The sequence below is a fragment of the Paramormyrops kingsleyae genome, chromosome 25 (genome assembly GCF_048594095.1).
Source record: "Paramormyrops kingsleyae isolate MSU_618 chromosome 25, PKINGS_0.4, whole genome shotgun sequence".
NCBI classification, from domain to species: domain Eukaryota; kingdom Metazoa; phylum Chordata; class Actinopteri; order Osteoglossiformes; family Mormyridae; genus Paramormyrops; species Paramormyrops kingsleyae.
In genome coordinates this window covers 32,084,708-32,111,453 of record NC_132821.1, presented here as the reverse complement: position 1 = coordinate 32,111,453, position 26,746 = coordinate 32,084,708, and the positions used below count along the sequence as shown (strand labels likewise).

The 26,746-nt window shown below is 51.9% G+C and overlaps 1 protein-coding gene across 1 annotated transcript; it reads left to right on the top strand.

Annotated features, from left to right (window-relative positions):
- On the top strand, window positions 1-26,338 carry LOC111844193 (E3 ubiquitin-protein ligase RNF38-like). The gene is made up of 13 exons (XM_072707101.1): window positions 1-315; window positions 1,145-1,734; window positions 16,077-16,135; window positions 19,943-20,121; window positions 20,210-20,483; window positions 20,561-20,737; window positions 21,833-22,000; window positions 22,159-22,320; window positions 22,723-22,826; window positions 23,047-23,131; window positions 23,321-23,442; window positions 23,564-23,663; window positions 24,148-26,338. The coding sequence occupies exons 2-13, from the start codon at window positions 1,179-1,181 to the stop codon at window positions 24,208-24,210; spliced, it is 2,049 nt and encodes a 682-aa protein (XP_072563202.1). The 5' UTR covers window positions 1-315; window positions 1,145-1,178; the 3' UTR covers window positions 24,211-26,338.
- The last annotated feature ends 408 nt before the right edge of the window (window positions 26,339-26,746 follow it).

The window sequence follows — 26,746 nt, the reverse complement described above, 5'->3', positions numbered from 1 at the left end:
GATATATTGTGTTATTCAGCCAGTCATATTTTGGCCCAATGGCTGACGAGTTATAGGGGGGAAACGGGCTGAGGTTGATCCTGAGTGAACTTTCCCTGCTCCGTGTCGATGCGTCTGGCCTGGCCTCGGCGGGGACGCGGAGCCTCATTGATGTTCAGTCACATTTCAGCGAGACGCCGAGCGGCGCAGCGCACGGCCGGGTCGCCGCGTCTCTGCCAGGGATTTAAATCGAGAAGAAAGGCGACGCCAATCCGCCCGGGACACCCGGGAGTCTCGTCAGAACTCGCTTCTCTCGCCTTTTAATGCGCTTTAAAGGTTAGCAGCTTCTCTTCGGACCCTTTGCCGGGCTTCCTTGGCGACGTTCCCTCCGTGGGTATGCGGAGCGCTAGCTGCTAGCCGGATAGCGGCGAGTCGGGACTCAGCTAGTGCGTCCGCTAAACGGGGTTAAACCGTAAACGCCTCGGCTTATCGGCCACGTTTGTTTTAGTGTGTTTTTTTTCCTTTAGACGGATTACTAGACTGAAACTGAGCAAAGTGGATGAAATCAATGGTATAAAACGACGGAAAGTGGCTCTGAAACTTTAGCTAAAGCGCTAATATCTCATTCGTGCGCCGTGTGGTTTGGATTACGAGCGTTTTTCCTCTGCTGCTGACTAACCTGTGTAATTATATAGCTTGTTTTTACACCGCGCCAGTCAGTACCGAGGGTAACTAGTCGCCTAGTCGGATACGCGAGACGCCGAGCCGCGGATGGGCTTCTTTTTTACGGAAGTAATGGGGCTAAGCAGCTAGCAGCGCTGCGTTTCACGGCTGGTCGGGACCCAGTCTAAAATACCGAAATTAGACAAAAGGGCGACCGTTTATAAAGTTAAACTTTTAGAGGAAGTGGGTCCCGGTAAAAAGAGGCCGTGACGGAGACCGAGCCTGGGTTCGGCCCGGGTGCAGCTGGGCTTTTTCTGGGAGAGGAGGGGGAGGCACCAAAACAAAAGGGGATAAAGTACGGCGTCGGCTTCCTTTAGGGGCTTATTTCTCTGTACGGCTCGACTACAGCTGGGGCTGGTTGTTAGCGGCGTTTAACTAACTACTTTGGTTTTGTTTCGTTTATTTATTTATTTTTTATCCCCTTTTCTCGGACTGTCTCAAGTGCGAAAAGAGCAGCGGACGAACCCCGAGAGGAAATGCCAATCGCTGCCGTGGGTCAGCCGACGACACAGGAACCCCGCGTTTATTCCCAGCTGCCCGCCACCCCCGAGCCCGTCCCGAAGCGGAGCAGCGCATGTGAAGGCGCCGGGGTCCGGCCTCAGGAGCGCGGCGATCGCGGAGGAGCGGAGGGGGCCAGGGCGGCGGGGAGTCTCAGCCACGGCAGGCTTCCCCTAACGGCCGGCTCTTCCTCTCAGTCGCAGTCCCCTCCTACCACCTCCCCCCTTGCCACCTCCGTTCCCCACCCCCACCTCCCGGCCATGGAGCCCCCGAGGACTCGGTCGAGGTCGCGGTCCGGATTCTACCAGTGTGTCGGTAACGGCGCCGGGGCCGGGCACGGCGGTGCCAACGCGATCGGCGGCTTCAGTGGCGCCCAGCAACAGCAACAACAGCAGCAGCAGCAGCAGCACGGCGTCGGCTGCGTGTCGCTCGGAGCGCAGAGTCCCACTGAAAACCAACGCAATCCGGGAGGCAGCCTTCCCGTCGGCGCGCCGAGACACCCCGGCTCCGGGGCTCATCGGAATACTGGTGCAGGTGAGCAGCTTCCTTCACGCCTTCGGTCACCTTAAGCCGGTCGGCTGTCCGGGACCACATGGGGCGAGGGACGGAGCGGTCGGAGGAAGGGTTAAAGGGCTCATTAGATCATTTACTGCTTGAGGTGATTGTGGGGGCAAATCGACCGGGTTGGCGTGGCGATGCTGCTGTGTGGATGGACGTACGCTGCTGTTAAACTTTTAGCTTTACGTTTTACTTACCCGTTTATCAGCCTTAACGCAAACACGACGGACACAGGAATGAGCGTCCCGCTGTTTTGTCAGCTAGGAGCCCATTGATTCGGACTTCAATCCTAAAGGGGGCTGCATGTGGACGGATCGTTTTATTTCTAGAAAGGAAAGGAGGCTGCATAGCAACCCTCCTTATAAAGGATGTGGATCGTGAAAATATTTACTTGGTTACATTTCCCCCTCTTCCTGCCTCGGTTGCTGGAGCCAGGGACGCCATCCCGGCTGTAAAATGTACTTGTTTGAGTGGGAACGGGTTGGAGATCTCCTTTCTGAGTGTTAGGTCTGTTTTTGCCGCACTTTATTCAAGATCAATCTTTTTTTGCCGCTTTTTTATCAGCTATTATGTTGCGTGAAGATCATATTAGTATTATGGACTTGAGCTCAATATGTATTTTGACTTTTGTGTCTTTAAACTATTATACCTGTTGCCCGTGATTTTTCTTTTTTGTAGCGTCTGTATTTACGGTAATGGAAAAGCGTTATCTGTCAAGGATGCGAACATAAATCGTAGGTTTTGTCAACAGATGAACATAGTTTCACGTCGGAGTAAGAGGCGAGCCAAGTTGAGGCATGCGCCTAAGTGGCTGTATGACTAAACGGTAACCTGCGTGAAAAGACGGCATCTCCCGGGGCGCTCCGGGCTGCGCCACACGCTGCGCTATGGCGTGAAGCCGCGAGTGCGTTTCTCTAAAATCGCAACTGAATGTTTTAATGACTCTGCCGTCGAGTGGGTATTCGGTTATTTTTATGAGGGGTTGTGGGAATCGGCTAGCTGACATTTATAGGGGAGAGTGATCCTCAGTGATGTGTGTTCGCCTGTCAGTAAGCAGGTATCATCTAAAGTAAGGTTTAAGATCGGTGTCTCCGTTGCTTTTTTTGTTTTGGTCCTTGTGAATGATTCTGACTCTTGGCATTTGTTTGAGGTGAATTCCCAGCAAAATTTTATGCAATGTTAATCATGGCATAGTGGATTTTATATATGAAATTTCGAGTTGAGACCAAATTACTGTTTCCAGTGCACACACTGACGGAGTTGGCAGTAGCTCTCACATCGTTGTCGTGTCTCGGTTGTCGCTTCTATCACACCTGTTATCACTCCTAATTCAAAGCTAGATGATTAGTCCTTGATGCTTTCTAACGTCCGCGCGGAGGAGCCGGAACGACATTGCGTCACTTTAAAAAAAAAAAAAAAACTTTCTTATGCGTATGCTGATCACTTCACGCGACTTTCTAGAGATAATTGACAGGGAATTTTGTTTCTGTATTTGGGTGTGATCTTGTGCAGTATTGAGATTAGCTTCCGGTGCTGACCAATGACTTTCCTGAGCCTGTCAGTCTGTACAGTGGGAATTACAAGTTTTACATTACTCATATCTGAAATGTAAGTCGATAGTCGACAGATTTTAGTATTTGTGCCTTTGCCACAAGAATTATAGGTATTACCTATTAAATGAGTTTGAAAAAACAAACTTTCAGAGTTGTATTTTATAATGATTTTGAGTTGTGATTCTTATGCAGCAGTTCTGTTCTTTGGAGTCGTAGTAGTATACACTTGCAGGGGTGATCTTGTTTTTTTTGTGGTTGTTACATAAATGGTATTAAGTTCTATTGACGGACGATGGTAGCCGTGGTGATGCTGACTCTGAGCTCAGGGATCGTTTGTTGTTTTGTAAAACGAGCGTAATTCTTAGACGTCCAGTAAAAGTGTAAAATGTCAAATTTTAAATAGGGTGCTGCTGTTCTAAAAGAGAATTTTGGTTGTGAAACAGTGGCTGAGACTGGTTGAATTTTCTGAAATGCCAGTGCTCTTTCTTTCAGGCCGTCCTGTGGGTCGTGACGATCTTGTTCTGTAGGATTAAGCAGCGCAGAGGCAAAGAATTGTACATCCAAATGCAGTGTTCACAATTCCTGTTGTTCATTTACTGCACTGGAGTCAAATTGCAGTTTTCATTTCTTGTGCCTTGGGTTTTCCTACTGTGCATTTCTTCAGTAATGAATAGTTCCATTTATTTTCTTATCAGACATTCTGAACAAAAACCGGCTTGTGTGAAGATGCCACCGGAATACACACAAGGACGCTGGTTTTGTTAGCTCCACACGCAAACTCGTGTTCCCGGTTTGCAACAGACAACTAAGCTGCCAGTCTCTGAGGTGTATAATATACTGTGGCTGTGTGAAAGCGTGCTGCAGGGAGACGGACTGAAGTGTTTAACACTGTCCATACTTCTGGCTTGGGGGTGGCAAGTTCATAACGTTATCCGTGGTAACTTCTCAGGTACTGGAAGTGTAGTCGGTTTCGAAACGTTGAATTAGGTACAATGGAGTCATGCTTTTTTGGTGGTGCTTACTTAGTGACTTGCACTATTCTAAGAAAGCTTATGCGATTGACTAGTAGCAAACAAAGACTTAAGTGATAACTGGAATTACCTGTCTGGAAGTGCCTGACGGGTGGGACAGCCCACCCCAGTTTCAGTGAGGGCTCGCTCTGCCGCGGAATATGCAGTTGCTATGGCTTCTGGATTCCTGTCGATAAAACATGGTTGACCCTTGTCCAGACCATCACCTTTGATAGCTGCTCTGTATGGCTGCGTTTCTTTATCCAAGTCTCTCACGTCTCTGTCCAAGTGACGGCATCTTGATCGGTGCTGTTTTGATGCAGGCCGCTCTGACTTTATCTCGAGCGTGCAGATGCTTGCTGGTGCATAGGAGCTGCACACTTGGCCTGGCTGAGTGATCATTTGATTAGGTTACTAAGGGCATTCGGCTCGTTGTCCAGGGAGACTGTTTGCGGGAAGTACCCCAGTCAGGTTTTTGTGGTATCTAAAAGATTTGCGCACGCCACATCTTTTCTCCCACTGTTCCTGACTAAATGTAGGCAGTACACATGGGAATGCAGCAGGCCGAGGCAATCAGGGAGTGGAGAGGAACCAGTGCCCCTTGTGTGAAAATTAGACCCCATTCTGCGCACTTGAGATGTCAGGAGGGTCCTGCTGTTTGGGATTTTTGGGGGCGGGGGCGGCTTGTCCTTTTGGCCACTGGCACATTTGCTGCTGGCTTATCGCGGCTTGTAGCTTTATGGAATGTTTTTTTTTAAGGTGAGGAGGAGGTGCAACAGTGTCCTCCAATGAACGGTTCTGCTCCATACAATATAACTGAAGACATGTTGAAATTTTCTTATGGTTTTTTTTTTTCCCTCTGAAGAGTTACCTATAAAGTAAATTCATTATTTTTACAGTGAGCTTCATGTGCTTCAGGTAAGAATTGATACACCAGTTATAATTTTAACAGGGTGTTAACCTGGACGTAAAGGCTGGAGGCCTCCCAAGGTAGCTGCTTCTTTCCTAGGACTTAAACTTGAATTGCTTATGTATAAACTGTAACCAGGCTTTGAATATTTCATGCTTGTTGGCTGTTTATTTTTGTGTGTGTTTTTTTTTTTTAAATCTCATTTCTGGAAGTGCAGTCTAGATGGATCAGAAGCCTGTAGGTACTGGTTCTTGTGCAACAGCTCCAAGTGAATATCACTGAGCTGTACGTGATTAATGAACACGAACGTCTGACTATATAATATGTTCTTTGGTGGAAGGTACAGGGACCAGCACCTTAAACACACTGACTTAATGTATAAAATAGTCTCTACATAAAGGCCTGGCTTGCAACTGGATGGTGGGAAAAGCCACATTTCCTGGGGTGATTTTAATATCAGGGGGGTTTTTGTAAGGTACTTTAGGTTCTTGACGTGGAACTTCCCTCACTGTAAGATCTAAGCTGAAGAATCTTTTAAGAAGGCCTACTTTACCCAGATATTCTGAGGCCACGCGGAGTTTTATTCTTTGGGGTGGCATTGGGGTGGCATGGATGCTTGTGGAGCCTCTTGGTTTTGCTGCCCTCTGGGGGTGAGCCTGTCCGCTACCACATGCCTGGACATGAAAGGCTAGACACAGCGACCGTGTGCTAAAGTGACCTGATTCGCATTCGTGCGTCAACAGCCTTGGTGGCTGTGTAAACATGAGACCTCAGGAGCAGCGAGTGGCGATGTGCGTTAGCATGGCACACTGGCCGCTTACAGCTGTGGTTGGAATCCGTCAACCGAAGAGAGGTATTTTTCTGGCGTACAGCCTGGTTTTTGCTCTTCAGTTTCACATGAATATTTCTTGGCCTTGTGTCCAACCAGAAGCTCACTTCCTGGTCCTTTTCGTGGCAGCTTCTGTCACAAAGCTGTCTGCTGCTGGCCCTAGGGTTTTATGTTTCGACGTTAGTTGATACTGCGTTGGGGCATGCTGGGTCTTCCCATTTAGATGGCGGGCAGTTTCAACCTCGAGCCTGTGCTATTTTTTTAAAACCTAGTATCAAATGGTAGTGATTCTACATGGTAATAAAGTGTAAAATTAGAAATGTCTCATTGAATGCTTTGAAGCAGTTTCTTTGGCATGATACATCTTACTGCTGGAGTAAATGTGAAACCAACAGCACTGGTTAAAACATGTATGGTCTGTAGTCTTGGCCTTAACATCTGTCACCTGTATTCTTGTGTGGACTTCTGCGTCCTGCATTCATTTTGAGAGCTTTACTGGACGTTGTAGAGAGGCTGGGGAACAGTGAGTTTCCTTTCTTTTCATTCATCACTTTTAGACATAAGAAAAATGTAATTTGATGAGGCGGGTTAATGGTTGGCGTGCGGTGGACCCCCCTCCTCCCCAGATAGCGGTTTTAAAGACCAACAGGCAATTAACAGAGGGTTGCGAACAATGTGGTTCGGTTCCCCCGCCGGGCGGAGGGGTGCTCTGTGCGTGGCGTGCCGCACTTGGCATTGTGTGGCCTCGCCTTTGCTCCCCCCCCGCCGCCCCTCCTCTGGTCAAAGTCCAGGTGGGAGGCACAAGAGTCCTTGGAGAGGGACTGAGGAGAATGGCCAGGCTGAAAGGAGTAAGTGATGCTCGAGCGGCCGGCGGCTGTGAGCTCGGCTCCTCGCGGGGGACGTTTCGATTCGGCCGCGCGGTGCTGAGCCCAATGGAAGCCAATCCTTATTTAGCTTCCAAATGAGCGAAAGCCCTAGTATTTGTTTGAGTCACCTGAGTGTGGCCTGAAAATGCACTAATCCTGTAGCTGTTCCTTCATAGCCATTGTCTCAAGTAGAATTTCAGTTGAGCTTGGCCAATAGGGAGTGCGTGCACTTGGGTATGAATACTCTGAGTGGGGTCTTTCACCCCTACTATTGTTTGCTTCCGGTCTAGAGCAGCGTGCACCTAGTTATTTGCAGCAAATCGGCATAATGTCTGAAGAGCATCTGTCCTTGGGCAGCCTTTGATGCGTCTGAATAACAGTCAGGATAAGCCCAGTTTTGGGTGATGGCCAGTGCCCCCAGGAGTTGGGGGCGAGGCTACCCGGAGACAGAGGGCCTCAGCCTTGAAGAGGCGGCAGCTGCCGCGTACGTTCCGAGGCGATGGCAGGCGAAACGTTCGTCTGCAGGGGCGAAATGAAACCAGTCGAAACGAACGGGGAAAACCCGCTGTTTTGAATGACGCGGAGGTGGGGGCAGGGTGTTTATCGCGGTAACCACCTCCATGAGGCGCTGCTCGGCCCTGCATGCGAGGCACCGTGTTTATAGAGGCAGAGGTTGTGGCTGGGGGAGGGAGAAATAGAGGAGAGGGCTTGGCCAGCAGAACGAAATGTGTTCGCCTCGAGGCAGGGGAGAGAGAACGGAGCAAGGGGAAAAGGAACTGGATGGGGGCGAAAAGGAGAGGAAACGTGGGTGGGAGGAAGGGGGCCCAGACCTCTGAAGCTCCTGGCGGCCCCCTGTTAGCTGTGTTTGTGTGCTCTGGTGAGAGAGGAGCTTGACTGGGCGGCCGTGAGAGTCAGCCAGGCCGGCGGCTCCTCTCCCCTCAGGTCTTCTCTTCCTCTGCCCATCCGCTGCTCTCCCTCCCCCTCTCATTCTTTGTTACTTTCAGGGTTCAGCATATTTAGTTGCCGACCTATTTCTTTCTCCCCCCCCCCCCCGCTCCCCCCGTCTGTTAGCTCATCCGCTCGGCTTTGGCGACGCTTTTGGAAGAGCGCACCTGCCGGCAGGGCAGGGCGGGGCGTGTGCACATGTGAGCGAGAGCGAGCAGACGCGGATGTTCCCTCAGAGCCTGGTGGGACCAGGTTGTATTTGTCGTATGTGGAGTTCAGGAGGCTCTTCAGCCAATGCAGGCTGCCTGACGCCCAGTGATTTCTTCCGTGATGTCTTCCGTGCCCCTGTGTCGCGTTCTTTCATTAATCGTTATGCTATGTGCTTCCTTAATTGACCTTAATTGTTAACTTGCCACTTAGCCACCAGCACAGAACTTGCAATATTTTTTTTTTCTAGACGATATCATTTCATTTGCTGTGGAAAATGCGTAAAATCACAGGCCTATAAGCCCAGCTCTTTGCTTTGTAGCACAAATAATATAACAGATGTGATGTCATGCAAAAGGGACGAAACTGCAGCCTTTTGTGATGAAGCATCCTAGTGAGCTGTGATTTCAATTCCCCCCCCCCCATCTGCAAAATGTTCTTCCTAATTTTTCAAAGTGAAAAATACTAACTGGTGTATTAGCATCTCTTTGTCACTAGAAGTGCAGTATGAGCCCAAGGCTTGGAGTTTTAAATATGATTACAAATGTAACGTTAATTGCGATGGTTTGTTTTGTGCAAATAAAATCCATGTTTGTAGGTTTTGTCCAAGATCTGAGTGTAAACCCTTCGGTGATCTTAAGCAAATGCCAGCGTTGGCTAATTAATGGATGAATCCATCTTGTGGGAATGGATAATTCAGGGTGATTTGTGTAGGACCACATGGCTTCTCTGGAACAGTCTGGGCTGGCGACAGGGTGTGTAGTTTTGAATCTACTGAAAAACGTAGCTACTTGAAGCTCATTAATATGCTAATTGAACTAATGTGCCTGTCTGACTAGGTATTGAATTTGTTAGCAGTTGGAGGGCTGGAAAGCCTGGATGCTCAGCGGTTCTGCTTGGACCTGGGTTCAGGACCACTGATGGTTTGCTCGTGAGCAGGGCCCCTCAGTTGTATGGTGTTCCAGGTTAACTGTAATGGTGCATTTCCACTGTAGAGAGGAACAGACTTGTACCTGAGCCGTGCCACGAGTACAGCACGGTTCCAGCTCGCTTTGGTTTTCCACTGCATGAGGCTAGGTAAAGGCATTGCCGGATTTGGAGAGCATCACTGACGTAAAACTCTATATATACTGTTGCGTATATACTGTCCCCATGGTGTACATCATGATTTACTATGTGCAGTTGTTTTTTCCTGCGTGCTAATCTCTCCTGGCACGTCTGTGAGAATTGCCTTGTTATGCAAGTATCAAACGCTAGTGGAATTAGCATTCGCTTGTGTAAATTTGCGTTGCGAATCCATTCCGTTCAGCTGTTCTATAGTACTTTAAGTAGGAGGTTGGAAATGTTCAAGTTCTGAGCTTCTGGGAATGCATCATGTCGTGTGACACTACCGATAACGAGCAATATATAGAATATACGCATTTTCCTTCAGATAATCCCTGTGCAGAAAACTGGCATCTCCTTGAATTTTGACCTTTCAGATGGTGGCGATGCTTCCAGCTATGTGTGCTCATGCTAGCAGTGCCATGTCAGCAGTGTGGGTTGGGTACAGGTCGGTTCTTGGTGGTAGTGGAAAAGCACCATAAGCTACTGGGACGTGTGGTGTGTGAGCTTAACTGGGGGAAGGGGCAGCGTGTGGGCAGTGGCTTTGGTCTCCAGAGTTGTTCTACAGAGGGAGGAAAAGCTTGTGAATATGTGGGAAAGCAGGGATGTTCTTTGAGGACCTAGACCTATACAGGATTTTGTCAAGGTCCAGACCTATTTCAGTTGGTAAATCTTTGTCCAAAAGCCCTTTAGACCACAGACGTCCCGCTGTATTTTCATGCAGTATCTTTCATGGCTTTATAAGGAAATTGAGGATTACTTTGTGCCTTCACATTTGTCTAAAAGTAGTTCAGCATCATTGAATGGATTTATGTCATGTTCATCCTTGGCCTTGTTCATAGAATCTTTGCTCTTCCATGCTTGATTGGACACCAAGAATTTGACACTGCTGGCAAAAGTTTGAACCCAGCTTGCCAAATGGCCACAGGTGATGTTCCTCAGCAGAGTAAGTAGGACAGAGCTTGCGCTCGTGAGAACATGGCTGGAGCTGGACAGGGCAGACGTGTTTCCAGAGCTCGCTGAGGCAGCACCGAAAGTCTGTGGCCTTTTCCCCTCCCGTGGTCCATACCAAAGTGCAGTCAAAGCGGGGGAGTGAGCGAGTTCTGACCTCCTTGTTCCATGATGGAAGTTTCTGGGAGGCGGGGGGGGGGGGGGGCTGTGGTGGTCTGTGTTTTTGGGAACTGCGGGGTTAGTGTTTTTCTGCTTGAGTGGAGCGGAGCTGTATGTTTAGCCTCTGGGTGGCCTGTGAAGGCCGCCCCACCCCCGTCTCCATGGCCGTGTGCAGCGCTGGCCAGCTGTTCCTAACAACAGCAGCTTTTGTGCTTGCTGCCTCGAGCACACTGCTGAAGTATGTGCGACCCCCAATGACCCCTGGGGGACCCAATGACCCCCCCCCCCCTCTGCAAAGGGCAAATGGTGACCTCCACCACCTCCTTTTCTGCTCCCCCCCCCCCCCCCCCCCCCCCCTTCAAGGTGAACTTCTGCTCCATGCTCGGCCGGAGAAGGGGCAGCGCCGTGGCCACAGGAAACGGCCGTCTCGTCACTTCCTTCCTCCGTGCTCAGGCACCATCCCCGGGGCCCAGCTGGCCCCGTTGTCCCGGTTACCGTGGCTCCGTACGGTCGGGGTGGGGGTGGGGAGTGTTCTGCGGGCAGCGGGGCGGCAGGGACGACATGACAGATGTGGTAGAATGCGGGGGAGCATGAGGGGTGTGGGGGTGAGCTGGGGGTGGGTTAGCTGGAGAGGAAATGGATAGAAATAGCTGATGTGCTCACAGCTCCCAGAAAATCAATACGAGCCACGGAGCCTTAACCCCCCCCCCCCCCCAGTCCTGCCTGGTGCCGAGACACACGGCAGCCTCTCGCCCCCCATCCCCCATGGCAACCCGGCACCACTCCTCACCCTCCGCTGCCCCATTAGCACAGCCATGTAATAAATACCCCCGTACCCGGGCTGTCCCTTTTAAAGGGGGGTGGCTGCATTCTCAGGATATTAAGAAGGCTTCCGTGATTGTATATATTCTTTTGTTGTTTATGGAGGATAGATGGGCATCGGGTCGCCACGCTGCCGGGTGTGTCCACTCGAGTGGCTTCCCCCTTGGTTCTCGCATCTTAAACACATTAATCAGCACCCCCCACCCCCGTGCTCTGCTCTGACACACAGAGTTCATTTGTGTATGTTAAATGAGTCACTGGATGCGAGATCCCGCCCCCCCATGGGCACCAAGACCCACGTAGAGGCCACCGCCGCGCATTAGGGGCAAGGTTGCTTGCGGGGGGGGGGGGGGAATCGGCAGCCGGTACGATGGGGGTGGCGGCGAGCGTTCTATACTCATGTATTTTGCAAATACATTTTTGCTCCAGTTTTAAAACAAAAGGTCTTGAACAACAGTCTCGCTACAAAAGGTTAATTTTCCTGGCCCTGCTCATCCCCCCCCCCCCACCCCATTCCCTCGCCTCCCTTCCCCTCATGGCAGGCTGATCAGGGAAGGAGGGGTGTGATTGCACAGCCCTTGGCCGCATGCTGTTGGGGGCAGGGCCGCTGCTGTAGTGAGACCGTATATGTGGTCGGCCACTTTGCGTTTAGTGAACCCCAACGAAATCTGCAGTCGCGTCTGAGGCAATCAGCTCGCAGGGCTGTAGTATGTATCTTGACTATAGTGTCCGGTGGTTGGTCTCACGACAGATCGCCGCCCCGCAGATATGACTGTCGCCGCTGACTCACTCCTCCCACCTTCCTTTGCCGTTTTCCCCTGGACCTCCAGTACCCAAGGGAGAGTGGGGAGGCCTGAGCGATTCGGGACAGCTCCCACACTCGCGCCCGTTCTCTGAGCTCTACAGTCCGGAATTCGCATATTTTTTTTTTTGAAAAAGTTGGGCTGCCGCTTTTTTTTTTTGCGCACCGTCTCCACGTCGCAGTAGATGCACACACTCCTGTTGGTGTGCATGCCTGCATCTTCATGAATTTCTCGTCTCGGGGTGCTGCACCTGAGTGTTCATGCTCTCACGCAGGCCAGCCTTGGAGGGCAGCGCGGTTTCTAAACAGCTGTGCATTTTGTGCGTCTGCTTGCTCTTGTGCTGCCTCCGCCCCCCTCGCCCCCGAACCTTGTATCACTGTTCAGCTTATCAAAAATGGGCCCTGATAAAAACGGTTTTAAATTAAATAGGCAGCGAGAGTCGCTGCGGCGCCACTATAGCTGAATGGGGGAAGCCGCATTCGAATTGCGCATGAAGCGAATGTCGCCGGGGGGGTGTCAGGCAGCTGCCGGCACGTCCCTCAAACGGAAAAGCGTGTCCCTCGTGCCGATCCCGCTTTGGTTCTGCGGGTCTCTGAGCGAGATGCCTGTGTGGACCAGATGGCAAGCGGCAGACTGCTTTAGTCAGCCTTTATGCTCTTATCGTGTCTGTATCTGTTTATAAATGGACGTGGCGTGCATAGTGCCGGCCTGCTTTTTTTTGGGCACTTGTCCGTCAGACCGGATGGCTTTGTCCCGTCTGTCGCGTGACGGCTCGATCGCGATGAGAGACATGGGGGATAAAGGTAAATTAACCATCGTGGCAAGCCAGTGGAGGAAAAGTTTTGCTGTGGGTTTATTTTTTATTCGACTTTGCAGTAGGGTTCAGGATTGAGAAGACACTCAGATGCTCTTTAAAGCGCATTACTCCAAGCGTGACCCATCTGCGATGTTCCGACAAGGAGAAACATCTGAAGGCAGATGCGCAAGATGCCAGTGTTGTCGACGGGAGCTGTCTTAATCCAGGATTAAACGGCTCAGCTCTCGTTTTATAAACCTTAAGTCTGCAGTTCTTTTTATTTTATGGTAGCCGCAATGTACGTCATTATTTTAGTGAAGCTGGTGCTTTTCTGCTGTTGAGTTCGAGTCCGTTCTGAGGAGCGGAGCTGGAGAGAAGCAGCGCACATTTTCGCCACGTGCCGCCGCCGACTCTGCATCGGGGAAATGGGAAGCTGCATGAAACCAGCACCTAATCAGCATTAACGGAGGCTGACAGTCCTGAGCTAATAAGCTGCTGCTCTGCAGATGTTCTGCTTCTGCCGAGGGGAAGTGGCGAGACGCGGTGGGGCCCAGTGGTTTGCCACGGCGCGGGAAGAACAAGGAGCAAACTCGGACGTTCGAGTGAAAGTGTTAATTGCGTTATTGAAGGGTAGCTGCCAGAAATGTGTAAAGTATAGTAGTGATAATAGTAGTAGAGTAGTAGTAGTAATAATAATAATATTAAATAATGCTGGGGCCAAAACTATGAATGTATAAGCAGAAACGATGCAAATTCAGGTTTAGAGTACCATGAATGGCAAATCGCTTTTAAAAAAATAATACTGTACCTTATGGATCTATGCAATCTCAAACTATGGGGACAGTTCATAATGCATGGACTAAAGCTTTATTTTGGTTAGGTTTGAGCAGAGAACTCTTGATTTTGTTGCGCAGACTTGTGGCCGGCCTGGTTTTCCTGTGATCTGCTGTCTAGTAGTCAAGCAGCTTATGCAGCTGCACACTGTATGAACTTGTTGCAGATGAGTTTGAGTTTGTGCCCAAGCCTTCGGTGGCCTTTTGAGGTCGTCGATTTTATAGGAGCAGCGTGGCGGAGTTCGATGGTTTTTGCAGCCGCGTCCGAATTTTCTGCTATACCCCGATCAGCCATAACATTGAAACCACTGACAAGTGACGTGAATGTGAATATGATCTCATTACAATGTCAGCTGTCAAGGGTGCCATCATGTATCAGGCAAGTGAACAGTCAGTTCTTGAAGTTGATGTGCTGGAAGCAGGAAGAATGTGCAGCGTAATGATCTGTGCGATTTTGACAAGGGCCAAACTGATGGTTTTACTGGGTCAGAGCATCTCCATAATGGCAGGTCTTGTGGGGTGTTCCCAGTATGCAGTGGTCAGTATCTACCCAAAGTGGTGCAAGGAATGCCAACTGATTAACGCCTAAGACTGATGAACGTGGGGAGTGAAGGGTAGCCTGCCTGGCCCGATCCCACAGGAGACCTACTATATGACACATTGCTGAAAAAATTCATGCTGGCTATAATAGAAAGGTGTCAGAACACAGTACATCGCAGCCTGCAGCGTATGGGGCCGCCGACTGGTCAGTGCCCCCTGTCCACCACCAGAAACACCTGCAATGGGCACATGAGCGTCGGATCTGCACCATGGAAGAAGCTGGCCTGGTCTGATGAGTCACGGTTTCTGTTGCATCATGTGGGGATGTGTGCGTCATTTACCTGGGGAAGGGATGGCACCAGGATGCAGTATGGGAAGAAGGCAAGCTGGCGGTGGCAGTGTGATGCTCTGGCCGATGTTTTGGGAAACCTTAGGTCTTGGAATTCACGCTTCACAAGAAACACCTACCTAAACATTGTTGCAGACCAAGTACACCCCTTCATGGCAAAGGAATTCCCCAACGGCAGTGGCCTCTTTCAACAAGATAACATGCCCTGAACATGAAAAAGTTGAAGGTGTTGACTTGGCTTCCAAATTCCAATTGAGCATCTGTGGGGATGTGCTGGATGAACAAGTTTAATCCATGTAGGCCCCGCCTTGCGACTTGCAGAACTTAAAGGATCTGCTGGTAGCATTTTGGTGCCAGATACCGTCTGACACCTTCAGAGGTTTTGTGGAGTACAGATCTGTTTTGGTGGTGTGCACCTTATTAAGCAGATGGGTTTTAATGTTATGGCTGATTGGTGTATTGATGTTTTTACGTTGAGAGAGCAGGATGGCGGAAATGAGCGGAGTTCTTTATGAAGTTCTTGTCTTGTGCAGTGTCTGACGGGCCGGGGTCTTCGAGTAGACCCTCAGAAAAGGGCTCGTTCATTAAGGCTGTTCTGTCATTTGCTGCTCTCTCGTCCATTTGCTCTTATTTCTTCTGTATTCAATTCAGTTTCCCCCCTTCCTGTGTTGGAAGACTGAGGCGCGAGCAGATTTACGTAATTATTGGGCCGAATCTGAGCTCGGGCACAGTGATGAGTCTGAATGGTGACCCAACAAGCTAGCGTCTCTGTTCTGACAGCGCGGGAGCTGGTGCTGAAATGATGTGCTGCTTGGGTCGAGCTGCCCGCTACAGACTGCTGATCTAGCCCAGCTGGGGTGCAGCCCATCGCCAGGCAGGCATCTGAAATCATTATTGAATATTGTCATTTAGCATTTCAGCTCCTGCTTTTACAATAACCTAAGCACGCTTCCAGCTTACTGTGTTAATAAATAAATTCATAGCCGCGAAACCCGGAATTCCGTGCGGACTTTTAAGGCTGTTGTGGGATGTGGGCAGGCGGTGATGTTCGTGGTCAGAGAGACCGTTTTTGGGGCTTTGCAGGTTGTGGGCGGGATCTGCTGTTATAGTCGAGCAAATAGCCTGTAAAATGCAGGAAGGCATTTAACTGTAAAGGGGAAAAACTGCTGCTTTAGGTAATTTTGTAATAGAATGAAATACCAAAGCAGCTTGAAGTTATTTAAACTAAGCTGGATGTTAACTTTAAAGAATACTCCTTGCAGTGAAGTCTTTGTTCAGCTGCTTACATGTTCAGTTTTTTTTTTCCATTTAAGTGCAAACGGTTTTTCATGTGCCTGAAATTCTGAAATTCTAAAGCTCTTACCCACAACTATCAGCAGACGTTCGTCTGACTCTGGATTCTATAACGCGGAGATTGCGAGCTGCAATGTTTCGAAGCATCGCTGTGTCCGTCCGTGTGGCCGCTTTCCTGGTTTTGTTGCATCGTGGGAAGCGGGTGACCTTGAGTGTGTGGTAATGGGCCCATTACCCATTACCTCTGTTCTTCGTGGCCATGTCTTAAGGAGCCTGTAAACCTATTAGCCTACACCTGACCTGCATCACAAAAGCAACATGAAGTCATAATTTTTCTCTGTCCTGCAGGGGGCGTAGCGGCTGTGCACTGCCATCCTGACCATGCTTACAGTGAGGAGAGCGATAAGGTAAGGCTCTAGCCCCAGTGGGGGCTCTTTAAATACTTTTCCAAATACTTGTTCCGTATATTTTATTTACAGTATTTTTAATCTTTTATAGCACACTAATGTTAAAAGTTTAATCTCAGCGGCAATAATTTGAACTGAATTTCAAGCTTCGCATTGGCCAACGTTTAGCTTTTACGTGGAATTTGACTAAAGGTTGCGCAAGCATGAGCATCGATCTTTAAATGTACATTTGAAACCGAGTGCGTGAACACTCCTGGAAGGATGTTCTCTTCTTTATAAATGCTGTTAGACAATAACCAGACCAAATAAAGTATGCCTTCTGTGGCTGTGGGCGATATTGGTGAAGCACTCCGGCACCTGTAGCTGTTTGTAGCGCTGTCTGTAAGGTGACCTTCCTCTTGATGGTCTGTAGTGTGTGCCGCCGCTTGGGGGAATTCCTGCCGTCGGCTGTAGTCACTTTTGAAAGAGGCGGAGTCCAGGTGACGTGTGCTGGATAATGTGGCCGGTTACCTGCGGCTGCCCCCCACCCCACCCCCATCTAGAACGTCCTGTGCTGTGTCCCTATCAGGCAGGACTCCGGCAAATGGAGATGTGTTAATTTGAATTCGCACGTAACTTTTGAAAGTTTTCTTTCTTACTGCCGATCATCATGAATCATCGGTGTGGAATTCTCCTCCTCGGCGGAGTTCGGAAGGAGAGGGGCGCCTCGCGATGACCCACGCGACGGGCGTCTCGTCCCGTGACTCATGCGGCGTCTCTCGCGCCCGAACCGTGCAGCTGAGAGCGAGCGAATGCTGTGTGAAGGCAGCTGTTTGGACGGCAAGCCTAGGCGGGGGGGCGGTTGGGGGGGATCAGGGGACCGCGCTTTCCCCTTTTATAAAACAAAAGGAGGATTTCATCACTGCTCCCAGAACCTTGTTTACGGCCAGGAAACCCGTGGGTGGGGTGGTCGATTCTCTTGTGTTTCCATTGGCTGCAGATGGGCCTGGAGAATTGGGGGGGTGGTGGTTGCAAACCCCTCTGTATTGATTGAATTCATTGGAGGGGGAGGGAAGGAATGCGGATGGGGACCGGGGGAGGGTGGGCAAGCGGCCACGGCGACCTCGCCTCCAGCCGTGGGGCTCTTGGTGATTGGAGTGATGGACAGGCCCCAGGGCGGGGGGCTCCCAGAGGCCTGTGGGGAGGGGGGGAGCGGCCCAGGCACGCGGGCCCGGCTCCCCGAGCAGACCGGTAATGCATCAGATGCTCCTGTAGCCGCGGGGAGGCGATGTCTGCAGGGACCGGGCTTGGGATCAGTGGTCTGGGCGCATGCGATTACGGCATGCGGGAGTACGGCTGATCTGGGTGAAATCTGCCCGGTGCAGATACTCCACCCCCACTCCATTCCCATTACTCTCCCCAGTAAACTGTCTGAGATCATCAAACAGCAGCGTCTCCGAGACATCGTAATGTATAACTATATAATATATAGTCTGTTCTATAATTTTAGAAGAGAAGCTGAAATGCATTGCCTTTACTGATCCTTGGGAAATACCGTAGTTTACTTCTAGGGCTGCAACTATTGAATATTTTCACATTCGAATATTAAAGTCTTTGCACAACCCGTCCGCCACGATGTTTCCACACCTCGGGTGCTCTGGAGCAGTGCGAGGAGGGCTGTCGTGACTCGTCAATGTCATTTTTTGCGTGTTTTACTTGCGAGGAGAGTCATACTGTTGCGGTACAGTTCAATCAATATTGAAATTTTGACTTTGATGCCAACTTCACTGCCTCAGTATCAATACCAACTTGATACTGTAAAACATGGCAGCTTGAATATCTTTGAAATAACCAGACCTACTTATGAATTAAACTGACGGCAATAGCAATATTTCCATACTTCCTTCTGTCTGGTATCCACTGTGGTGGTGTAACACACACGCAGACTGACACACACGCAGACTGACACACACGCAGACTGACACACACGCAGACTGACACACACGCAGACTGACACACACGCAGACTGACACACACGCAGACTGACACACACGCAGACTGACACACACGCAGACTGACACACACGCAGACTGACACACACGCAGACTGACACACACGCAGACTGACACACACGCAGACTGACACACACGCAGACTCACACACACGCAGACTCACACACACACGCACGCGGCCGCTATTCGCGTTCTTGGACCCCGTGGCTCTGGGATCACAGACCCCCCTCCCGACGTTTGTACCCCCGACATTCAGAGGAGGTCCTCTGGGATTAGCGTCCCATTGGAATGTGACAAGCCGCCCAGCTGGTTCTGTGTTGCGGGACGGACCGGTCCCGTTTGGGCAGTGGCACAGCAGGCAGACACAGACAGGCCCCCGTGCTTTTGGACTGCTGTCTCAAATTTCAAGCACTTTGCTTATAGTCATATTTTTCATTAAATATTAGGCCCCACCGCCCCCCCCCCCCCAGCAAACGTCGTCCAGCAAACGCCTTTGTCTCAGGAAACGCTAATTCAAAGCCATGGCCCCCAGTTGTTATCCTGGCAGAGGGTGACCAGCCCCCCCTTGGCATGTCTGTATGGCCACGTTCCTCAGCCCCCCTCCCGGCCCGGAGATGTGAATGTGACACTTGCAGAGTTACAGGTGTTTCCTCTGCCTGTCCCTCTGTGTCTGTGTGAATGTCACGCGGTACAGACCTTCTCAGAAGTAAATCATAAAGCGATGGTGTATATTTAGTCTGACTGCACTCTGGTTTGGTGACCGTGACGAAGACGGCCGTGGTCGTCAGTGCTGACCGCCGCTTTTCTCAGTCGACAGCGGCAATGCAAGCCATGACCATCCAGTAGGTGGCGCTATGAGGCAGAGCGGTGAACCATCCCCCAGTCGGCGGACGGCCGTGTGTGTGACTCTCCGCCTATTCGGCCTGCACGCTGGGCGTGGCGTCCGCAGAGGAGCTCCCACCTCGATCGGCCGGGGGGGGGGGGGTCGTGTTTTTGGTGTGATGCCACACAGCCGGCTGGGTGAAGCCTCCCTCTCGGGGGCACTGGAGACCGCTTTGTGGAACACGCCTGATAAGAATGCTCTGCTGCCCTGTGCTCTGGGGCTGCTGGCACCGTGTCTGTGTCGGCAGCCCTTCCTCCACAGCCATGCGGCCGCATCAATGTTTCATGCTAATGGGCTACGCCTGTCTCCATGCGCCGCGAGCTGGCGGGGGAGGGGGGCAGCCAGTCGCTTCCTGTGATCAGAGCCAGGGGGGGGGGCGTGCAGCCAGCTGAAGGAATAATTTGGATGAGGGGGTGCGGTCTGTGGGGCGAATGAGCTTTTCTGGCCGGAAGGCGTATTGGGACGACCACCCCCCAAACCCCCCCCATGCCCAGCTGTGCACCCAGTTCGGGGTTTGGCGTCTCTGCTGCGCCTCACGGTCTGTGGCTGCTGTGTCTCCGCCCTGAGCCGGCCTGTACTGGGCCTCTCCCCGCGTGACTAAGCGTCTGCACAGCCTGTGTGACTCAGGGCCGCTGTCGCTCTGCCTGTACAGCCAAGCGTCTGACTACACACTTTCACCCCCCGGCAGGCGATTCAGCCGGCCGCGTAACAGCTCACGTGTGTGTGTGTGTGTGTGTGTGTGTGTGTGTGTGTGTGTGTGTGTGTGTGTGTGTGTGTGTGTGTGTGTGTGTGTGTGTGTGTGTGTGTGTGTGTCTGCCTGCCAATGAGAAGTGAGCCCCAGGCTGAACCCTGCCCCCATGGGGGGGGCCTTACCGCTCCCTAACTGCAGCCCCGCCTGCTCACGGCCATGTTCTACGCTGCCTCCCCCCACAGAGTGAGGACAGCCCGAGCCCCAAGCGACAGCGCCTATCGCAGCAGTCGGTGCTGGAGCGCACGTCGGCCCCACCCTCTACGCCGCCGCCCATGCGGCCCTGGGAGCTGCCCCCCAGCCGCCGCGCCCATCCCTACCCCCACCCGCATCCGCACTACCCCCCTGAGCGCTGCCGCCGCAGGTGAGTGTCCCCGGCGTAGCTGATTGCTGATTATGCCCCCCCCCCTCTGCCCGACTGACGTCCCCTTTCCGCCCCTCGCGCCCGCCAGCCCCCCAGCCAGACGCCAGCGCGGCCGCCGCGAGCGCCTCTCCCGCCACCACCCCCCCCACCACGCCGCCGTGGGGAGCGGCCAAGACGAGAATTTCCGGCACCCGCACCACCCGCCCGCCCCCCACCAGAGCTACACGTACGGCCAGCCGGGGGCGCCGGCGGGCATGGAGGAGCCGCGGGCATTCCACCCGCCCACGCTGTCCCCGCGCCTGCTGCACCCTGCTGCCCACTCCCAGCAGCCCAGCGCCGTGGTGGTCGACCTGCACGACCAGGTAGGGCCCGTCGACTGTGATCGCATGTTAGCGGAGCTCCATGTTGGATTACTGACTCCCCCTCGCCCTCCCCGCAGCTGCAACAGGGCACAGTGCCGGTCTCCTACACCGTGTCTCCAGTGCCCCACCACGGCCTCCCCCCTCCCCTCTGCAACGGGCAGCACCTCCCCACATGCTCCTCCCAGCAACAAGTTGCCTGTGGCTCTGTGGTCTTCAGCGGTCAGCACTACCCCGTCTGCAGCGTCCCCCCGCCCGTGAGTTACACGCCGCCCCCCCCCCATGCTGGCCTCTCATTGGACTCTGCTGCCCCCTGGTGGTCTCTGATACACTGTCAGCCAGCATGCTGGAAAAACACGGCGTGTGGGTGGTATGAGTGGGAAATGGGTTCAGGAACTGGACAAAGAGAGGATCTGTTTCGCAATTGGAGCCGCAGGTTCATTCCTGATGCCTGTTCAGTCAGTCAGCGTAGAGAGATCATCCTCCGGGGATCATTTAGATAAGTAGACATTTAAGTTGGTTGTTAATAAATGTTAAATCAATGCTAAAACTCATATTTAACCAGCAGCTGACCTTTATCACGTTTTTTATGGGAAACTTTCAGCCAGATATTCTGAGATGCGCGTCTCCCTGGGCCCTGCGAGCGGTGAAATAAAATCGAGGAGTATTTGTGCACTTTTCTGGCACGAGTTTAAAAATGTAGCCGCGATCGCGTCTGGCGCCGCACGGCTCGTCGCGTTCACACTCGCCTGACAGGGCGGTATCTTTACTGACCTCCTCACACCTCGTGATCCACACCAGAGGTGTCGCGCTCTCCTCCGTTCTCCCCTTCATCCTGCTTTTCATACTTCCGCCCGAAAAAGCTCCCTTCGCGCACCGCTGATATTTGGTGGCGTGTCAGTCAGAAAGACTCTGTTTTAGAAGGAAGGATTTGGAACAGACGGTCCAGATTTTGCTGCTAATTGGGCTGGTCGCACCAGGGAAATGGACTGGGATGGAGACCAGGAGGCACGCGGCCTACTTAAAACTCTCTGAGAACCACCCCCGCCCCCCATGGCCACGACCCCGGCCTGGCGCTGGGTGTGTGTGGGGGCTGATCTGAGCAGTCAGTCTGACCCCTAGACTGTGGCGGGTGGCCTGAGGCTCAGTGGGTTAAGCCTCTGTGATCAGAAGGCTGCTGGTTTGAATCCCATTCTTGGCCGAATCTCCGAAGTGCTCCAGGGGGTGCTTCTCTGTCAAGTGTGTGTGTGTGATTCTTTCAAAGGAGAGCATGATGGGATTTGCGAGAAGAAGCACTGACGTACCTGCAGTCCTGTATGAGCAAATAAAGCGTTTCTCCATTTCCGTTTCAGATGCTGCAGGCTTGCTCGGTGCAGCACCTCCCGCTGCCCTACCCCTTCCCCTCTCTCCTGTCCAGCGAGCCCCCCTTCCTGCTGCATCCGCCCCACCTGTCTCACCACCCGCCCCACCTGCCCCCGCCTGGGCAGTTTGTGCCCTTCCAGGCTCAGCAGTCACGCTCGGTGAGTTGGGGGGGGGGGGGTCTATTTCAGTGGCTTTCATTTTGAGTATGGGTGACCAGCCCGCCATTGGCTGTGGGGCCCACGTTCGGCGTTCCTGCCGGCGTTCGGCGTTCCTGAAGGTGTTGCGCGACGCTAACCGCATTTTCGCCTTCCCCCAGCCTCTGCAGAGAATCGAGAATGAAGTGGAGCTCCTTGGCGAGCATCTGTCGGTGGGCGGCGGCTTCAGTTACCCCCACTCTGCCCACCCCAGCACCATGCCACCCTCCACCCCGCTGCAGTTCCTCCCCCACGAGCCCCTCCCGCATGAGCTCTTTGGAGTGGTAAGCCCTTGGCTCCCTACCCACAATCCTCTATGCTCAGACTGGGAGGTGACCTTAATCAGTAAGGGTTGGCAGTTTGCTCAGTGCTGCCCTCCCCTGTTCAGGCCGGGTTTCTGCTTAGGGGTGTCTTTCCACATTAGCTGGGGAAACGTGGCTCGTTTGAGCATTGACGTTGACATTGATAGTGGTTTACTTAGTGTAACTGAAGAAGAAAAAACAAAGGACAGTGAAAAGGCTCTCCACTAGGTGGCGCTTGTTTTGCCGTGTTTGATGGTCGGCGGTCCTGGGGGGGCCGCTGCTTTGGAGCAGCACTCTAATTTAGCTCCCCACTGTGTGACATTTGACTGTAAGCACTGTCTCTCCAAGCTGCTAATGATTCCCCCCCCCCCCCCCCCCCCCCAGCCGTACCCCCACTTCATGCCCCGACGGATCACCAGCCGCCGCTTCCGTTCCCAGCAGGCCGTGCCGCCCCCACCATACCATCCCAACTTCCTGCCGTACTTCCTGTAAGTAACAGTGCCACGGTTTACCCGCTAATGCTAATACTTACTGATCACCTTCAATGGGGGGGGGGGCGCTCCTCCTTGTGACACGGATGGATGGACGGTTTCAGTCAACGACTCTAATATTGCGGGTTGGATACTTTTTAAAATGTCCAGCTCTGCTTTAAGGTTTAATCCTTAATCTCTGTCCTGCCTGTAACATAAAATTCCCTGTTGTGGGCAGGTCCATGCTTCCCGTACAGCCCACTGTGGGCCCCACCATCAGCCTGGACCTGGATGTGGACGACGGGGAGGTGGAGAACTATGAGGTAGGTTCCTGCCCCCGTTCCCGCGTCCCTCACCCAATCCTCAATTGAGCGGCACAGTGGGCAAGGAGGCCACCTTCAGATGAACATAATTTGGTGATGTTACACTCGCGTCCAGCACTGAAGGCCCCAGTTGTCCTGTTTGCGGAGGGAAGCACTACTCAGAGCTGCTGTCCTGTCCCCCTTCTCCAGGCCCTACTGAACCTAGCGGAGCGGCTGGGGGAGGCCAAGCCCCGGGGGCTGACCAAGGCCGACATCGAGCAGCTGCCCTCCTACCGCTTCAACCCCAACAACCACCAGTCGGAGCAGACTCTGTGAGTGTGGGGGAGGGGCAGCACTGAAGGAGGGGGCGTGCAAGGGTGGGAAGCGAGGTGGCTTTAGAAGGGAGAGGATGGGGGGGGGTCCGTGGAACTGAGTCACTGTTGTTCCCCGCAGGTGCGTCGTCTGCATGTGCGACTTCGAGTCCCGGCAGCTGCTGCGCGTCCTGCCCTGCAATCACGAGTTCCACGCCAAGTGCGTCGACAAGTGGCTCAAGGTGAGCGCCGCGGCAGGAGCGAGCCTGATGAAGGGTTAGGGTTAGGGTTAGGGTTATCGCTCTCTGTCTGTCAGTGACACTGCTTTGTCCTTCGCTGACTATCGATCCGGGTTGCATCTGTAACACGTTGGATCTGTTTCCAGCAACATATCCGAATTTGCTATGACTGAGCCAAAAGACGGTCTAGGTCTTATCAACTGCTCTGTCTTAGACGTTGGTGTAATTTATTGGAAACCAACTCATGACCACAATCTGCATAATTCACAACTACTTGTGAATTTTAGGTTCTGCCTGTTCGATAAGTATTTTGTTTCATTGTGCACACTGATTCGAAAATGTTATCAAATGGCACATGACTCTGTGTGTGTGTGTGTGTGTGTGTGTGTGTGTGTGTGTGTGTGTGTGTGTGTGTGTAGGGCTGTGGTTTCATTGGGCTCTGTCTCTGTTGTTTGACCGGTTCCCCCCCCCTCTCCACCAACCCCAGGCTAACAGAACGTGTCCCATCTGCCGGGCAGATGCGTCTGAGGTCCAGAGGGACTCGGAGTGACCACAAGGCGCGGCAAGCTCAGCACCAACCTGCCCCAGCATCCACGTGTATATAAATTCCCACACCCCTCGTCACTCCTAACCTTCATGGACGCACCCCCCCCCCCCTCAATTCCACTGACTTACACACATAAGCATCCAGTGGGTAGATTTTCTTTGCACTGTATTTGTTTTGAGTTTTACATATAATATTCAGTTGACCTGCAGACAACTAACCAAGCGAGAATCTTCAGATTTCTTTGCATAAACTGTGTGATCAGAACTTGAGAGCGTTTGGGTCATTTTTGCATTTGTTACGGTCTAGATCTCTCCCGCCTTGCTGTGTGCACGCCGACGACCCGGCACACTCGGCTATATTCGCCTTTTCGATCTGCTTTCCATAGTCTGAGCGTCGTACACTGTTGCAAGGGAATGTGATCCCGCATTTTGAGGAAAGAGCGGAGCCCTATCGAAAGCAGCCGTCTGTCGTCTTGTCATGGCGCAGCGGCAAGATCAGTGCCCCCCCTGTAGTTCCCGTCTAGTGTAACGTGCTACGCAGCTTAGCGGTTCCTAGGAGCTGGAGTTATCAGGAATACTGTGTGATATTTTGTTTGTAACATGGGCACATGCGACATGGTGATTGTAGTGCAGTCCACTGGTTCCTGCTTCCCGTTAAGATGGAGACTTTGGGCCGGACTTGGGAGCCCGTGTATGTGTCCGCCACACTGCTTCGATCTCTAATCCATTTTTGTCCCGCTGCCTTGGCCCAGTCCACCTGGGAGAGCTTCTGTCAAGCTCTTCCTCCAATTTTGAGTCTGCTGTTCTGACTCTCATCTGCACAGTGGTTTTTGATTTCGTCGACTGAGGCTAAGCTAGAGTGTCGGACGCCAGCTTGGGGAGGGCGATCAGTTCTCGGAAAAGCTGTCAAATGACGGTTTGGGGCCCGAGTTTTCACTTGAGGGAGTCCCAAGTAAGACATGCACAGCATCACAGAAACAAGATGGCCGCTGCCTCTCGTCACTGCCAAAGTCAAGCGGGAATCATGAAGAAGTCATTCACGGTTGAGTGGTATCATGTATCTCCGGTCATGTTTAGACAAAGGCACATAACGGGTGAGGCTCAGCCTTGTCAACACGTATAACAAACGTTTGCCGTGGAAAAGGGAAGTTCACCTTCTAATGTCAGTCAGACACCCCGGGCCTGAACCGTGAGGTCTGCCTGTTGGGACTCGCTCTCCGGAGTGCGATTGGAACTCGGGGCACACCACATCACGAGCACGGGTGGAGCGTTTGCCATCATAAGATGACCATCTGCCGTTCCCAATGTTTCAAATGTTTGTTTAGCTGTTTGTTTGTTTCACGAGTGCGGCCACTCAACTTCCAACCTAGACCAGTGTTCATCAGCCTGGTTCTCTGCTACCCCCAGACAGTCCACATTTTTGCTCCTTAGCATGAGCTGGGAGGGAACAAAAACATGGACTGTCTGTGGGTCCCTGAGGTCTGGGTTGAGAAACACTGACATTGACCCATTACCCCTTAACTACCCCACACTTTTCCTCTGCCCTATTTTTTGTTCCGTTAGTCCCTATTCACCTGCCCTGGATCAGTCTTCTCCCTCAGTGTCTTTAGTTTAAACTAATCTCCAATAGCAGCCTGCAGTGTCTTATTACGGATGCCTTTTTGAGCTCACGTTAGCATCGGTTACTGTGGTAATAGGAAATATACCATTCCTATCCCGACACTGAACCTTTAGGTGCCCCGGGTGTTACCTTGTCGTCGTAAATGTTTTGTTTTTATTGATTTTTTTTTCCCTGCTTGGTACACTTGCAGTTACCTCATTTTTACTATTTATATTTTCAGAATTTGCTACCAGTATCAGCTTTTTTTTTTTTTTTCTTTTCTGGTTTCGTCCCTTAAAATACACGACTGTATCATTTAACATGCTGTTGTAGTTTCATATATGTATTATATCTGTAACCAAAATAATTTGAAGGCTTGATATAAATCTTTTTAACAAACATTTGTACATTTTTTATGAGAGTTATTACTAGTAATGCTTTACTAAGTAGTGCAATGAATTTTTATTTTTAATCCCTGTGCCCAATTTTTTGGATTTGAGAGGATGGTTCAATAAATGTATAATGTACACTTCGAATGACTCTTCCCTGTCTCTTCCTCTCCCTGGTGTTCAGATGCAGGTCATAGGCATGTTTTGAACTTTCAGGGGTGGAAATGTCTATTAGCATTGAAGCAGTTTGGCCCTCAGTGCCTCTGTTAGAACACCAGAGTGGCATTTATTTAAAAGGATCTTTTAAATAGCTTTGCGGTGTATTTGCCGACCCTCCGCCGCTGTGCGGCCTGCTTGACGTTAACGTTCTCTGCCGTTGTGCGGCCTGCTTGACGTTAACGTTCTCTGCCGTTGTGCGGCCTGCTTGACGTTAACGTTCTCCGCTGCTGTGCGGCCTGCTTGACGTCTAATGTTCTCCTCCGCCTTCCCTGCTAAAGGTCATGGGATGTTTGCCAAAGAAGTTGCCCCGATCTGTCATTAAAAATTCCCGA